This window comes from Anomaloglossus baeobatrachus, chromosome 9 (assembly GCF_048569485.1).
Source record: "Anomaloglossus baeobatrachus isolate aAnoBae1 chromosome 9, aAnoBae1.hap1, whole genome shotgun sequence".
Lineage (NCBI taxonomy): Eukaryota > Metazoa > Chordata > Amphibia > Anura > Aromobatidae > Anomaloglossus > Anomaloglossus baeobatrachus.
In genome coordinates this window covers 20,196,391-20,213,314 of record NC_134361.1, presented here as the reverse complement: position 1 = coordinate 20,213,314, position 16,924 = coordinate 20,196,391, and the positions used below count along the sequence as shown (strand labels likewise).

Sequence of the window (16,924 nt, the reverse complement as noted above, 5' to 3'; positions counted from 1 at the left end):
GCTCAGGGTAAGGAAAAGCGGACAGGATGGGCTCAGGGTACAGAGCAGAGGATGGGACAGGTTCGGGGTAAAGGACAGAATGGACTCAGGGTACAGAGCAGAAGATAAGACAGGTTTGGGTTAGAGGACAGGATGGGCTCAGGGTACAGAGCAGAAGATGGGCCAGGTTCGGAGTAAAGGACAGAGGACAGAATGGGCTCAGTGTACAGAGCAGAGAATGGGACAGGTTCGGGGTAAAGGACAGAATGGACTCAGGGTACAGAGCAGAAGATAAGACAGGTTTGGGTTAGAGGACAGGATGGGATCAGGGTACAGAGCAGAAGATGGGCCAGGTTCGGAGTAAAGGACAGAGGACAGAATGGGCTCAGTGTACAGAGCAGAGGATGGGACAGGTTCGGGGTAAAGGACAGAATGGACTCAGGGTACAGAGCAGAAGATAAGACAGGTTTGGGTTAGAGGACAGGATGGGCTCAGGGTACAGAGCAGAAGATGGGCCAGGTTCGGAGTAAAGGACAGAGTACAGAATGGCCTCAGTGTACAGAGCAGAGGATGGGACAGGTTCGGGGTAAAGGACAAAGGACAGAATGGGCTCAGTGTACAGAGCAGGGGATGGGACAGATTCGGGGTAAAGGACAGAGGACAGAATGGGTTCAGTGTACAGAGCAGGGGATGGGACAGATTCGGGGTAAAGGACAGAGGACAGAATGGGCTCAGCGTACAGATCAGAGGATGGGACAGATTCGGGGTAAAGGACAGAGGACAGAATGGGCTCAGCGTACAGAGCAGGTGTTCTGCAGTTGCTGGGTTCTATATAGAAATATAAAACAAGTTTGAGATATCGGATCTGGTAAGAGGATAAACCTAGACCTGAAGAATAGAATCAGATAAGGATAAACAATACTACTCTGAGGATATTGATCATGAGCTGAACAACAAGTACAGCATTGTCCTATTATATCTTAATGTAATTACTCCATCAGACTCCTCTCTATGGCCGTGTACACACATCGTCCGGCTGGAGGTTTCACTGTACGAGTTGTGACTAAGTAAGGCCGTGTTCACAATGGGCCGAGCATCCACACATATACACCAGAAAAAGCTCCCAGTATACGCCGAACATATCACTACGACTTCATTCATCTGACACAGGACACAATGGTATATTCTGTCAAGAACATATCGGTCACTATACATTGTGCTCCTATATATGAACGCTTGGCCTCCTGTGCTGTTCTATGCAGAGGCATCCGGAAAACATATCCACCATGGGAATTTGTTTCACATTTCAGAGCCTTTCATCAAAGGTATATGACTGACAATACTCCTCATATAGCAGAGACTGAAGCATCTAATTTGTATGAAGGCCTACAGACTGTCCCACAACCGCAGATATCACCGAGAAGAAGGATGAAGCATGTTGAAATATAAAGAAATGTTCCCTATGTGTTTCAGGAGATCAGCCATCTTACCACTTATCCTCCTCACTGTCCCCATTTGTGCGACTGAAAGACAACTATCTGCAGCAGGAGCCTCCCCCCACTGCTCAAATCTGTCTTTTTGATGGGTCATAAGGCCAAGGAAACTAAGCTGTTAGTATTTGGGTGAGGACGGGTAGTATAGGGGGTTTAGCTGTAAGGATAGGGCTGTTTTTCTGCTAAATTGTACTATGATTATTAATTTTATCATTCACGATGATACTTTGCAGGGCTTCTGCATACGGGGGACCCATGATACCCCTCTGCTCTAGTTACGGACACTAGGATTGGACAGAGGTTCATACGGTGGTTTTTAGGATCATTCAGATAAGATAAAGCTTCTAATGGCTGCAGATTGTCTCAGCAATGTATTTACTATTAGCTGCTACAGATGTGATTTGGAAGAGAAAGATTTCATAGCTTTGACTAATGCGAGTGTTATTCTCATATTTATCGCATTAATATTAACAAGTGCTGCATCTTAGATCAAAGTAAGCGGAGCCGCACAATTCTGGCAGGATTCACTGAGGATCTCATTTGTGTGAGGGCCGAGGAACTGTCTCACGGCAGCAGATGCTGGGGAGGTGAAGAATCACGCATTTTGAAATGAAGTATATAAAAGATTTTTCCAATGTGTTTCATGAGATCAGCCATGGCACTCCTTTTCCTCCTTACCATTCTGTATGTAGCTGTAAAGCACTAGCTGCAGCAGGAGCCTCCCCCCGCTGCCCTGTCTGTAGTAGGACAATAGGTTGGCTTCAGTTGGCGTAGGTTTAATATTTCTTGAAGTAGATAATTGTAGTTGGTCGACATAACTAAAGGCCGCTTTACACGCCGCGATCTCGCTAGCGAGATCACTAGCGTGCGTACCCGCCCCCATCGGTTGTGCGTCACGGGCAAATTGCTGTCCGTGGCGCACAAAGTCGCACGGACCTGTCACACGTACTTACCTGCCTAGCGACGTCGCTGTGACCGGTGAACCGCCTCCTTTCTAATGGGGCGGTTCGTTCGGCGTCACAGCGACGTCACTAAGCGGCCGCCCAATCAAAGTGGAGGGGCGGAGATGAGCGGGATGAACATCCTGCCCACTTCCTTCCTTCCTCATTGCGGGCGGGACGCAGGTAAGGTGAGGTTCCTCGTTCCTTGGGTGTCACACATAGCGATCTGTGCTGCCGCAGGAACGACGAACTACATTGTACCTTCAGTAGCAACGATAACTGGGAATAGGGGGGCATGTCAGCGATTAGCGAGTTTGAATGTTTTTGCGACGATTCAAAATCGCTCATAGGTGTCACACGCAACGACATCGCTAACGCGGCCGGATGTGCGTCACAAATTCCGTGACCCCAACGACATCGCATTTCGTAGCGTGTAAAGCGGCCTTAAGGCTGTTCATGTCACGAGTGTGTTGTGACCTGCTGAGACCTCGGGGGGATCGGGGATCAGAAAGTCTCTGCATTTGGTTGCTCGCAGATCCATTTTAGAATCCGCTCATCACTTATCATGTGTCCCGTCCCCACCAGAGTCCGCTCCAGTGACTTCTGATTTGATCAGGCGATGCAGTGTTCCCACAATGGACAGTGCTGGTGATGGGAGAAGAGTCGATGTCAGTGGCTCTGGTGGGCGCAGGCTCCGCTCATCCACTAAGCTGGGTTTCCCTGGGACCTGCAGTACCACTGGCTGACTGTAGGTGGCGTGTGTCTTCCAGCTGAAGTTACCACCATTCAGCTACAGCCAATGGGAAGACACCACACCCTTCTAATTCCCCCTCCTGTCTGCTAACCCCTGCCAGAGATAGTTCTGTATTCCTGCTGTCTGGTTCCTGCTCTGTTCTGAACAGTGATCCCTGTGTACTGACCTCTGTCTGTTTCCTGACTACCCTCTTGTCTGCCGTTTTTGTACCTCGCTACCAGATATGGATTTGACCTCTGCCTGGTTTCCTGACTACGTCCTTGTCTGCCGATTTTGTCCCTGTTCTGCATCTCCTGGTTTTACCATGACTACTACTGTCATCTGGACTGCAGCCTTCCACAGGCAGCGACCTCCGCGGCCCTGCAGTAATTCCAAATCCCTGTATAGGGGTGAAAGGGTTTCAGGGTTTTTGGTGTCCTGCTTTGTGAGCGGATTTCCTCTAGCCTCTCGGTGATAGCCAGTCTGAGTCTGTGGGTCCAGGCAGGTGTTACATCCTGAATAGGAGTGTATGTAATTCTATTTAGTGCTGAAGGGGGCTAAAATCTCTTTTCTATCCTGCTAAAATTTGTAGCTGTTATTCTCAGCCCTTCCGCTATATAAACTCCCTCCTCACTCTCTCCTATGCCGGCTATAGCTCATTCTATAACTGACCACTTTGTGGGAGCCTGGCTATGGAGCAGCTGAGGTGTTGTTAAGGTTGCAGCTGAGAAGCTTCCTGCTTGAGTAGCTGTGGAGCACTATTTGCTGTGTCTTTCCCCCGTTTGTCTTACCTTTCTCGTGTTTTATTGTAGTGGCAAGACTATTATCTCGCTGGCCTTTGCACTAGTCAGGGTGAGTTCATGGCCAGCAAGGGTCTAGGCATGTGAGGATACACGGAGGAAGGAACCTATCTAGGGATGTTAGGGAGTGCAGTAATCAGGTGAGTATTAGAAGGTGACCCCGCTGTCCTCTACCTAGCGCCAGGGCCATTTATTGTATTGTTTCCCCTGGCGTATCCTCCTCGAGATCCTCCCCTCCCCCAGCGTGACAGTTCCTGGAGGAATTCGGCTGACATCTGTAAGAGCCTATGGGCTCTTCCTAAACTATAGGCCCCCAGAAACTTCCATAGTATGTAAGATTGTGATCCTCTACAGGGATAGGGGAGATTATAATCCATCTGAAAATGTGGTGATCTATAACGGGACATAGAGAATCATGTAATTATGTCACACCAAAAACATATAGAATCTTGACGTGAAATTACCCTATTCACGAGTGTACGGTATATATGTATATACGATGATATCTCTCTGGAGATCTTCTAGTGAATGCATCGCAGTGTTCAGCACAGACAGGCAGGAGAGATTCTGAAAATTATCTTTTTGTGACACATACTTTCGAAAACCAAACCAAATATTTACCTCCCCTCCCTCGCTCCGTTCAGACCCCCGGTTTCACCCAAAGTGAAGCAGTTCTATAAACAGGTTCTCTGTGCGTCCCCCGCACAATGGGCTCTCTGTGAAAATCCTTCCCTGGGCTCAGACAGAGGATGCCCTCAGCGCTCACCGGGACCCGGGCTAAGAAGACTCAATACATTTCCATTTCAAAGGGGCCATTTGAGGGGTCCCTGGGTGCGGAGGAACCCCGAAGACTCGGAACGAATTGTTTGTAGACCTTGCATTGTTTAGTGGCACATTCCTGCCATTAATTTAGAAATCCTTTCCTGAAACATCAGTCTACGGGCCAGACACAGCCGAATACCGGCGTGTGGAAAATCCAAAGGAAAACAGTAGCCGTGTGTGTCTGAGGAATGAGATCCATATGGTTTTAGCGTGTGCGGTTATGGGGCACGGGGCTCATGTGAATTGCTGTTTGACGTATTCATTCTTCTCTCTGACCAGCGAATACCTTTCCTCTGACAGCGCGCCAACTATTTTATCTGGGATCTCAGGTATTATTTCAGGATAGACATGATTGCCTGGTGAACCGGCCAGCGCAGGCAGAACTCACAGGGGGACATGGAGACGAGCGGCGCTCACACAGACATTAACGCTTTCTCCAGATTCATGCACATAAATCCCCCTCTGATGGGTCGGGTCTGGAAGCCGGGGCACAATGGAGCGTCAGTGCAGGACTCGATTGGAACTTGAAGCTCATGGACCCCAAATATTGTGAATCTTTAATACAACTGGTCTTTTCATATAGGCCAAAGGGACTCTTTGGGCCCCTGAGGCTCTGGGACCCAGGTGCAATTGCAACCCCTGAACCTATTGTAGATTCACCCCTCATAGGGATCCTCCATTCACAAACTAAAGGAATCCACTTTCATATAATAATGGATCAATCCAGACATTTTACATTTCCACCGTGAATTTTTGAGATTCTTTCCCTCAAGCTAATTAGTAGCCGGGGTCGTACTGGAAACACAGAAATCTGATATATCGATGGAAGCGTTTAGTTTGTGCCCAAATTGGTGCTTCTTCCATTACCCTTCTTACATCCATAGCACTAGTAAAACCTATAGGAATGGGATTGTGTTTGGGGTCATGGCTAAGAAGAGCCTGCAATTAAATACCAGCAAATTATTCAGCCAGGGCGGACATATCATTGGTGCAACCTGCGCGGTCACACAGGGGCCCAATAGGTCAGGGGGCCATTTTTCTACTTCCAAAAGGTGGAATTGTGCATTATTATGAACTAATGGGTGACAAAGGGCCCAAATATTGTCCTTCCACAGGGCTCTCTTCTGTCTGTGTCTGCCAGTGCATTCATCATTGAGGCATCAAGAAAGTAGATGATAAAGGACCTTGGACTTCATTGACCAGGAGAACAGGACACTCTGGGACCATCTCACCTTCCTGACATTCAGTTTTGATCAGTGATTGCCTTGTTATCGTGTCCACTCTCCAATTTACCATTTGATTGAAGTCTGATGACTATGGAAAACGTATTTGCACCAAACAATAATCCATCAAGATCCAACAATTTGGCAACATCGAAATAAGACCAAGACAAACAACTAAACAATAAAAAATTGGAAACTCAGAAAAGAACAAATCTTTGAAATCTCCGTATTTTTAACTGCACTTGAAAGATGGGTCCTGAGTGCAGGGGAGGAAGAGACCCACTGCCGGACACAGACAGAAGAGGCCTCTGTGCAAAAACAGTCAATGGGCCCTATGCAGCCCAATAACTCATCAAAACGCACAATTCCCACCAACTTTGGAGGTAGTAATGGCCCCTGCCCTCTTGGGCCTTGGTGCGGCTGCACAGGTTGCACCATTGATATCTTCGCCCCTGAGGAGACCAATGTTTACAAGAATTGTATCATTAATAATAAGAGATTATCATCTGCTACATAGTGATCGCCTGCACATGTCGCCTTAGGTCCAGGCCCAGTAAGAATATTGTGAAAATGTAGATTTCAGCTCACCCGTGTGATGACCTCCAGGCTGGAATGGATGCCCGCAATCCCCCGGACAGGCAGGTCCATAGTCCAAAACAGCAGCAAAAGGGATGAAGGGATGGGACTCAGCTTCCAGGTTTTACCAAACAGTATTGGTGCTGAGTCCCATCCCTTCATCCCTTTTGCAGTAAGAATATTGTACATCTTATAAATAATGGGCTGCCACCATTATCATGAATCTATCAAATAGAAAAAATGGAGCTTTACAAGCAAAAGAGCAGGTATAGGTGCCGGGTGTAACCCACCACAATGTGTGGCACATATAAAGGCAAAAAGGTGGGCAACACTCAATAGAAAATACGAGCAGACACATCATTGGTGCAGCCGCACAGGGGCCCAAGAGGTGGGGGCCATTTTTACCTCCAAAGAAGGAGGAATTGTGCATTTTCATGAGTTATTTGCCTGAAAAGGGCCCATATACTGTTCTTGCAGAGGGGCACTTTTCTGTCCATGTCTGCCAGTCTATCTATCCATCCATCCATCGATTCATCCATCCAGCCATCTATCCATCCAGCCATCCATCAATTCATCCATCCATCGATTTATCCAGCCATCGATTCATCCATCCATCCATCGATTCATCCAGCCATCCATTGCTTCATCCATCCATTGATTCATCCTTCCATCGATTCATCCTTCCATCGATTCATCCTTCCATCGATTCATCCATCCATCGATTCATCCATCCATCTATCCATCGATTCATCCATCCATCTATCCATTGATTCATCCATCCATCGATTCATCCATCTATCTATCGATCCATCCATCCATTCATTAATCCATTTAGCCATCTATCCATCCATCCATCCATCTATCCATCGATTCATCCATCCATTGATTCATCCATCGATCTATCGATCCATCCATTCATTCATCCATTTAGCCATCTATCCATCCATCCATCTATCCATCGATTCATCCACCCATCCATTAATTCATTCATCCATCTATCCAGCTATCTATCCATCTATCGATTCATCCATCCATCCATACATTAATTCATTCATCCATCTATCCATCCATCCATCCATCCATCGATTCCTGCATCCATCCATCCTTCCACCTATCAATCCATTCATCCATCCATCTATCGATTCATCCATCCATTAATTCATTCATCCATCCATTCATTCATCCATTAATTCATTCATCCATCTATCCAGCTATCTGTCCAACCATTCATCCCTCGATCCATTCATCCCTCGATCCATTCATCTATCCACCTATCGATCCATCCATTCATTCATCCATCCATCTATCTATCGATTCATCTATCCATCCGTCCGTCCATCTGTCTATCTATTGATCCATCCATCTATCGATTCATCCATCCATCTATCAATCCATCCATGTATCTATCCTATCCTTCCTTCCATCCATCCATCCTTCCATCTATCCATCCTTCCATCTATCCATCCCTCTATCTATCTATCTATCTATCTATCCTATCCTTCCATCCATCCATTCATTGATTTATCATGTCAAATTCAGAGTTCTGAATCTGAATACTTATAGCAGTGACATGGTGACCTGTACATTAAGAATATGATCTTTTATTTCACTATCTGTGATGATAATGGACAATATTTCTGCTATTATCTTATGTATTTATTTCCACAGTTAGGAAGTTTACACCTTGTAATATTTTGTAGCTTGCTCTCTATAATATCTGACTTTGGTCACACGTCTCTACTCCACTTATCCTGCATATTTAGGGGAGAGGGATCCAGAAGTTATACGGGCTGCGTATTTGGGATTAGCCTTTCAGGGCGAGAGTCCGGCATCTTTTGCATTTCATCCCTAATTGCTATTTCTGTAGGAGAGCCAAGACGCAGAGTATAATCTGCACATTATGCTTTGTGTGAAAGGAACGCTCTGAGCCCGGATCACACCCACAGCCATTTCCGAAGTGACGTTCCACATTGCAGATCTCTCTTGTCATTAATTCAAAGAGCAGAGAAATCTATCGGGTTACCAACAATCTGTCATAAAGCGAAAACATAGGCGTCACGTGCCCCGACTTCACCAATTATATGGTATAAAGCCACGGCTGCAATGTCCAATATTACAGAGGTTTCCTCTATGTGCCTCATATTGTGCGCAAATAAAGTATTTTATATGTAGTGTCTTCTATATACAACTGGTATGTCAGACCACGTCACACTACCTGAGACCTCGTCAGACCACATCAGACCACAGACTTCCGGTCAGCTGGTGATCTCATAGTAAATGGCTTCTCTGAGGACGTTCCTTGGTTTTTCAGGACTGATCGATCTATATGTATCGGGAGCTTTGACAGTATCTCTGCAATAAGAGGGTTTTCCAGGAATTCAACACAGTTAAAATTATTCTAGAAGTGGAAAAAACCCAACAATACTCACCTATTAAACCCCCATCATCATCATCATCATCATCATCATCATCATTGCTCTGGTGGTCCTCCCATCCATATTTACTTTACTTGAGTGATGGCATCATAGACATCCACGTGACCGCTGCAGTCAATCATTGACATCAACAGTCATGTGACTAGTAATGGGCTGCAGTAGTCATGTACCTAACATCATCACTGCAGGGACTATGGTATGGTTATGTTTGTACTTTACATTTATCCTAGCTATTCTAATTTACAGAGAACCACTTTAAAGGGGATCTGTTAATAGGATTATCCCTCCTAAGCCATCTATATGGGCACATAGGTCATAGGAAGTTGAATAAAATGATACCTTGATATCTGTGATCTGATGTTTTATTCTAAAGAAATCATAATTTTTCTTGATATATAAATGAGCTGTTAAGATCTATGGGCGGGGCACGGCACAGATCTCCCCAAGACTCCACCTCTAGAGCTTATTATAAATGAAAGGTGGGGGTTACCAGTGCGAGACATGTAATGACTAGCAGTCTGCTCTCCTGATCAACTCTGGAGGCGGAGCCTCAGGGAAATCTGTGCCCCGCCCATAGATCTTAACAGCTCCTTTTACATATTATGAAACACAAGGATTTCTCTGGAATAAAACATCAGATCGCAGATGTCATTTTATTCAGCTTACTATGACCTACATGCCTATATAGATAATTAGGACTGTCAATGCTAGTGACTGATGCCCTTTAATGTCTGCGTGTGCATTTATTCTCTCCCTTATGTGTGATACTCATGTGAACCTTTTATATATACAGTATGTATGTATATATATATATATATATATATATATATATATATATATATATATATATATATCTATATATATATTGTTATCTCTATTTGTGTCTGTGTGTAAACATGTATTTGAATTTTGTGTGGTGTTTACGCTTGTGTATAAGTTACAGCTGATAGCCGTATAAATGTTATAGGCCCCTTCAAATCGTCCGCCTATGACCTTTTCTATTACTGTATATTTACTTATATGCCTACAATTCATTCCATTAGCACTTGGCTACACCCCATCAGATTTCAATATAATTCCTTCCTATAGTCAAAGAATTTATATACCAAAAAGGGATGAATCATTGCACGTCCATACCCAGTATACACCTGGCCTCAGTATATACCCCTTGTACATAATGTACTCACTTAGTTCACCAGACCTTGCCAATTACTTATCTGTGGAGTTGAAAAATATTGGGGGTACAGTCATGTTGGGCCTAGTGCGTAGGAAGAGCTAAAAGGTTTCATTGGCCCATGTAAAAAGATGAAAATTATGAAAGACGTGAACGTTGTCAGCCATATTGGAGTTTTTGCTGTACGTTAGGCCACTGTGTCCATAGATTATAGCGATCTAGAAACGATCTTACGGTTATACGAGATGGACCTAGGAGGATGATTTATGTAAAAGCAGCAATTACAGCCTACATAATTGTATGTATGAATGTACCAGCCATAAAGTTTGATGCAATCACTAGAGGTCTTGTCCTTCCCTCGCTGCTTCTTCATGGTCCTAACTTGGGTCATTATCAAGATTAGTCTTTGGCCTAACTACCCCGAGTGGTTGACACTTTCTTTTTATTAACAGCAACCAAACTGAAATGAATCTTCCGCAAAAGACCAGCTCCCCGAGACGACCACCGCCTCATCCAGATCTACCATATAATATACGTCCTGGCCATCTTCTGTAAGGAGATAAACGTTTAAGGAACGTCTTGGGGGTTTTAACTGCGTTCCTCATGGCGTTTTGCTACCGTTGTCGGTGTTTGTGCCCTTGGTGTTATGTTACGGTTGTCAGTATTTGTGTCCTTGGTGGTTGAGCTTTCATCATATTGAAGCTCATGAGATATGGTGCCAATTAATGAGGGACATGTTGGCACACTTTCACTTGTTATCTATCCAAAACCCTATAAATATTATAATTCCTGAGTCTATTATCTATTATTTATCCATCCAGCCCTAGTATCATACTGCTGCACACATGGGACGGTGGTCTTGGTCTCGCTTCTCTCACTTGTTCCCCCATCCTCTCTGGGTCCCGGGTGATTGACACTTTGCTCTCTACTGTAATAAGAACGTCCAGATTCGCTGCTCGCTTCTAACAAGCTTCGCTTTCATCCCACGCTCTCAGCTCTCCCGCTGTCTTGCACTGAAATAACTGACACCTCTTTCCGACTATTCGGCAGACCTCAGCCTCCCTGGCACATAGTGATCAGGTGGAGGACAGAGGGCGGCATTCACTACAGTCACACAGGAGGGGCGGCATGAACAGACGTAGTAATCCGCCAAATCAGGTGATGTCAAATTCTTGGAGCTATCCTGGACATCTGCATATTTTACTCCACAGCATGTAGAAAAATGAGTCACATCCATTCACCAGGTCCTGAGGCCCCAGCTTTAGGAATTAAAACCCTAAAGACTGGGGATCAATCTTCAAGCTTTATGTATAACGTCACCTGATGTCTTAATGTTCTTAATGTCCCTATGTCCTGGCCTGACCTCTGTCCCTCCAGATCCTGCTCCTTGACTGTCACTTGTGCCCATGTCAATCCCTGGCCTGCATCGTTTCCTCATCTTGGACGGGACCCAAGACTCGTAATTTCTTAAGTGTTAAAGCAGTGGTTGACAAGTTTATTTGCTGCTGCGCTGCTTTTCCTTGATGTATCCCAGGTCCAGTAGATTCAACTGTATTATAAGGGCAATTTCACACATTGCTTTTTTCGGGGAGGGAAACACCCATGCAGTTTTCGGTGCATTATATTTAATCTAAATTCAGAAGTGGATCCAACAGGTGGAGAAGCAGACAGGCTTCATTTAGATTTCCTATTCCATTTGGATCCACTCCTGGCTATGGGCTAAAAAAAAATACCTAAAAATCTTCCTACTCCATTTGGATCCACTTCTGCCTATGGGCCAAAAAATTACCTCAAAATCTTCCTATTCCATTTGGATCCACTCCTGGCTATGGGACAAAAAATTACCTCAAAATCTTCCTATTCCATTTGGATCCACTTCTGGCTATGGGCCAAAAAATTACCTCAAAATCTTCTTATTCCATTTGGATCCACTCCTGGCTATGGGCCAAAAAATTACCTCAAAAGCTTCCTATTCCATTTGGATCCACTTCTGGCTATGGGCCAAACAATTACCTCAAAATCTTCCTATTCCATTTGGATCCACTCCTGGCTATGGGACAAAAAATTACCTCAAAATCTTCCTATTTCATTTGGATCCACTCCTCACTATGGGACAAAAAATTACCTCAAAATCTTCCTATTTCATTTGGATCTACTCCTGGCTATGGGCTGAAAGATTGTTTCAAAATCGTCCTATTCCATTTAGATCCACTCCTGGCTATTGGCTAAAAGATTGCTTCAAAATCTTTCTAGTCCATTTGGATCCACTACTAGCTATGGGGCAAAAAATTACCTCAAAATCTTCCAATTCCATTTGGATCCACTCCTAGCTATGGGCCAAAAAATTACCTCAAAATCTTCCTATTCCATTTGGATCCACTCCTAGCTATGGGCCAAAAAATTACCTCAAAATCTTCCTATTCCATTTAGATCCACTCCTGACTATGGGCCAAAAAATTGCCTGAAAAATTGTAACTGGAGTTTTCCCCCAAAATGTGTCATTTTTGAAACTTTCTCTGCTGACCAAGACGATATCTGCTACAGGTTCCATCTAAAATCGCAGCCTGGTCCTGATCTCCCCCCCCCCCTTGAATTCTGTCACTTTTATCCAGGGAATCTGCTATCATTTATTAAGTCATTTGGTTTTCAGTCTCTTTATTTTTTCAATTTCCCCCAATCTCGGAGCCAGTAGAGACGTCTCCTTTCCAGCACCTTTTTTATGGATTCGTGCAATTGAAATCTCATTCTGCCTTCATGGAAAATTCTGCACTCGCTATAAAAGTCTTCTTGTTCCATCAGCCAGTGCTGAGCTCATTAGAAAAAAAAAAACCAACAGAAAAAAGAAATAATCTGGCCGGTCAAACAATAAAATATCTTCATTGTTCTCTGTGCGGTAGAAACGTCAGGGGAAAATATTCGGGGGGGTAGTTTTTGGGGTTTTTTTTCACCCACCAAATGACAAAATAAATCAATCACATGACATTTAGAGAAATGGTCTTATAAATTCCTCAAGTGTCTCCGAACCTCAGAAACAAATAATAAACCCGGCTGTGTGAGTGTCAGATCTTTACTGTTGCAAAAAGTTTGAAAAACTATAAAAAAATAAACAAAAAAAACCCCAAACAATCTAAATCCATAAAAGATTGAGCCGGTTCCTTTTTGGCAGGAATTCTCGGATTGTTAAACTTTTTAAGAAAAAAAAGAAAGTGGTTAACTCTTTAGTTTCCAAAGTTATTAAAAGTTTGTTGAGGCGTCATCCAGGTGTGGTTTACCTGCTCCGTGCCCACGCCCACAAACCCAGTTTTATCGAAAAATATCAGCTGTGCCCCCCCCCCTCCCCATTTTCAGGACCATATGCTGCAAATGCCAGCACAGTGATCAATCTGGCAGAGCCGCCTCTTGCATGCACCACTTGCTATGAGATATGAGTGTCACTGAGGGTGGTATGAAGGCTGCACTCCAAGACATACCTCACATCCCCAACCTCTACCTGGGCACCCTGTGCGCCTGCATCCCCTGCGCACCACACACCGCTCTGTACAAACACCGCTATTCACATATCTATATGTACACTGTAGGCATCCTTACACAAACACATCAGCACAATGCGCTGCTATGTATGGGGGCGAGGGCAGGGGTGTCAGCCATCCAAGTATTCTACTATGACCAGAATACAATGTCACATTTAGCACACGGATGCGAATATGAGCGGCGCATGCTCTATAATATATGCAGAATACATTTTTTATATATATATATATATATATATATATATATATATATATATATATATAATATACACGCACACATTATATATAGCATAAAACCTGTATACGGACAGGAGCACACAACCTGCCATCAGACATCCCATATGTTATATATACAAGGGATAACAAATGCCCCATGATCACAACTTTTCTGTACATTCTTAAAACATATGTATACACTTAAAAAAAGATCAACCCCACAATATAATTCTACGGCAGCAGATAAATACACGTTGTGCAAGAACTGGCAGAATAACAGATTCCCAAAATGAGTGTGTCCCTGGAGCCGCAGCAGGTGGATCATCCAGCAAACACCCCTAAATACCCTGGGTGGATCTCCGGGGAGCTGCGCTTCAGATTAGGGGGACAGTAGCGCCCTGCGGCTTCCCATTGTCATTACTATCGCTTATCATTCCTTAGTATTGTATTTATTATAAACCCCCAATATTTAACCCTTTGTCCTCCCGGGATGGGAGATGACAGCAGCTGTAACGTCAATATTTCCACTTTGGGCAGAGATACATTGCACCTAGTGAAGAGACTAATAACCTCCCTCCGCATCCCGCTGATATTTTCTATTTTCCATCTGCTGGTCCTCCATTCATTACTTCTAGCATTTGTTTTTTAGGTTTCCGTCCGGACATTTAATATTTCTGCCCTTTTTGTGCTCGTTGGACACCTCCCTGTCTGTCTGTCTGGGAATCGGTGCCAATCAGGAGCTCTGACTCATTATTGATGACTTTGACAGCGCAGCTCAGACTTCCAAAATATTTCCAAGTCCCTTGTGGTCCCACTTTGAGACGTTACCCACCTTATCACGGGCACCTGGTGACACCTTTGTGCAAAATAAATATCCGAAACATTGACCCCTATTAGTTATTTGCCCTCGAGGCGCCCATAATTAATTCCAGGGGTAGAAAACAGTCGAAATTTTTTAATTCAATTTTTTGATTTTCACCCAAGCGGGCATTTTAACTAATTCTAACTTTTCTGTCTGCAGGCATCACTTACATTACAATAGCTGCATTTTACCCAGTACAGTCTGCCCCCCAAAATGCCAGTCTTACCTGCCGCCTGGGTCCTCAACAGCTGCCAGAAGAGAAGCAGCGCCAGGCTGCAGAGAGGGGGCACCCCGGGGACCCTGCATCTCCTGGGCTGAGGCCGGGGCATGGTGCCCAGGTACAGGGAAGGGAGGGGAGAGGAGGGCCGCAGGATCAGCAGCAGCTAGGTGCAAGGGAGCAGGACAGGAGAGCAGAGGACAGGCTGCAGCTACTGCTGAAAACTCTCTCCTTACACCATGTGCAGCCAGCCTAGGGAGGGGAGAGGAGGGCAGCCCAGTGCTGGGAGGGGAGGAGGAGAGGGGGTGTCTGAGGTGAGACCCTATGTGAGCTCCCATTCATTAAACACTCCCACTCTCACCCACTTTCCCCAGTATTTACCTCCGCTGTCAACCTCTCACTTTCTCATTGTCATTAATTCCTAATGTCCATCCCTAATTTTCCTCTATTCTGCAGGTACCTCTCCCCTCTCCCCTCCACCTCCCTCTCTGTCACTCTCTGCCTCTCACCTTTGCTTCTCCCCTCCCCTCTGTCCGTCATTTTCCCATTTTCCTATGTACCCGTTGGTGCTCCGTCCCCCTGTATCCCCCCATCTGTCACACACCTTCACCCTCTCCGTCCGCTGGTGGCACAGGAGTGTGTGAAATTCCTCACTCTTCCTCCTGTGGACACAGCAGCGACTTACCTTCTACACAAAACATTTAATTGCATTTATCAGGTGACCCGTAAACTAATATTTGTCATTAATTAGTCATTTTTATTTTGTCGGTCACTTTACAGCTCAGAATTCCCCATTTCACACATGGACTCCAGATCCTGGTACAAAGGCACGAGGGCACATCAGGGTGTGCGCCCAGGAAGGCGCGAGGGCACATCGGGGTGTGCGCCCAGGAAAACGTGAGGACACATCGGGGTGTGCGCCCAGGAAGGCGCGAGGGCACATCGGGGTGTGCACCCAGGAAGGCGAGAGGGCACATCGGGGTGTGCGCCCAGGAAAACGTGAGGACACATCGGGGTGTGCGCCCAGGAAGGCGCGAGGGCACATCGGGGTGTGCGCCCAGGAAGGCGCGAGGGCACATCGGGGTGTGCGTCCAGGAAGGCGCAAGGGCTCATCGGGGTGTGCACCCAGGAAGGCGAGAGGGCACATCGGGGTGTGCGCCCAGGAAGGCACCAGGCATTGCATTTATCAGGCGACCCGTAAACTAATATTTGTCATTAATTAGTCATTTCTATTTTGTCGGTCACTTTACAGCTCAGAATTCCCCATTTCAAACGTGGACTCCAGATCCTGGTGCAAAGGCGCAAGGGCACATTGGGGTGTGCGCCAAGGAAGGCGCGAGGGTAGATCGGGGTGTGCACCCAGGAAACGCTCAGATTTTTTATATTTATAGTGGGTGAGCGATCAGATGATGAATGCGGCTTCTGGAAGAGAAAAAATAGGAAACATTAAATTAGAATTTTTTATAATCATCCACTTTTCACCTCTTGAACTAAAGACGAACTAGATCTGCATTTGCTTCTAAGGAGATAAAAAAAAAGAATCTACATATTTTCCAGCAGCAGCGACACTCCTGACTGAGGCTGAGCTGCAATACCAGTCACTGCCACAAGACAGGAGAGGCGCTGTTTCTGGAGATAAAAAAAAAGAAGCGAAGTCTAGTTTTTTCTGGCTGTTACCCCCTTTAGTTGTGGAATATCAGCGTGTACCTTGGCATATCTGGTACTCTACCCAGTCGTGTCTAAGTCCTTTAAACGAAATCTGTTCCAGGATCCTTTAAATAAAATTGGCCAGGGGCAGTAATGGACGTTAAAAGCATTTATTGGAACCAAGGAGGTAAAACAGCAGCAAACCGAGGCGAGACAATCATTCTTTATGATTCCAAATTCCTTCAATTGTCCGGAGAGTCTTCCAAGGTGCTCGTC

General features: G+C 45.2%; 1 protein-coding gene across 3 annotated transcripts in view; it reads right to left on the bottom strand.

The window, feature by feature from the left end:
- COL11A2 (collagen type XI alpha 2 chain) overlaps window positions 1-15,226 on the bottom strand; it is a 110,328-nt gene extending 95,102 nt beyond the window's left edge. For all 3 annotated transcript variants that reach the window (XM_075323219.1, XM_075323217.1, XM_075323218.1), the window contains exon 1: window positions 15,011-15,226. In XM_075323219.1, coding sequence (XP_075179334.1) covers window positions 15,011-15,113 — 103 coding nt within the window. In that variant the 5' untranslated portion in view covers window positions 15,114-15,226. The remainder of the gene's footprint in view (window positions 1-15,010) is intronic.
- Window positions 15,227-16,924: the final 1,698 nt, after the last annotated feature.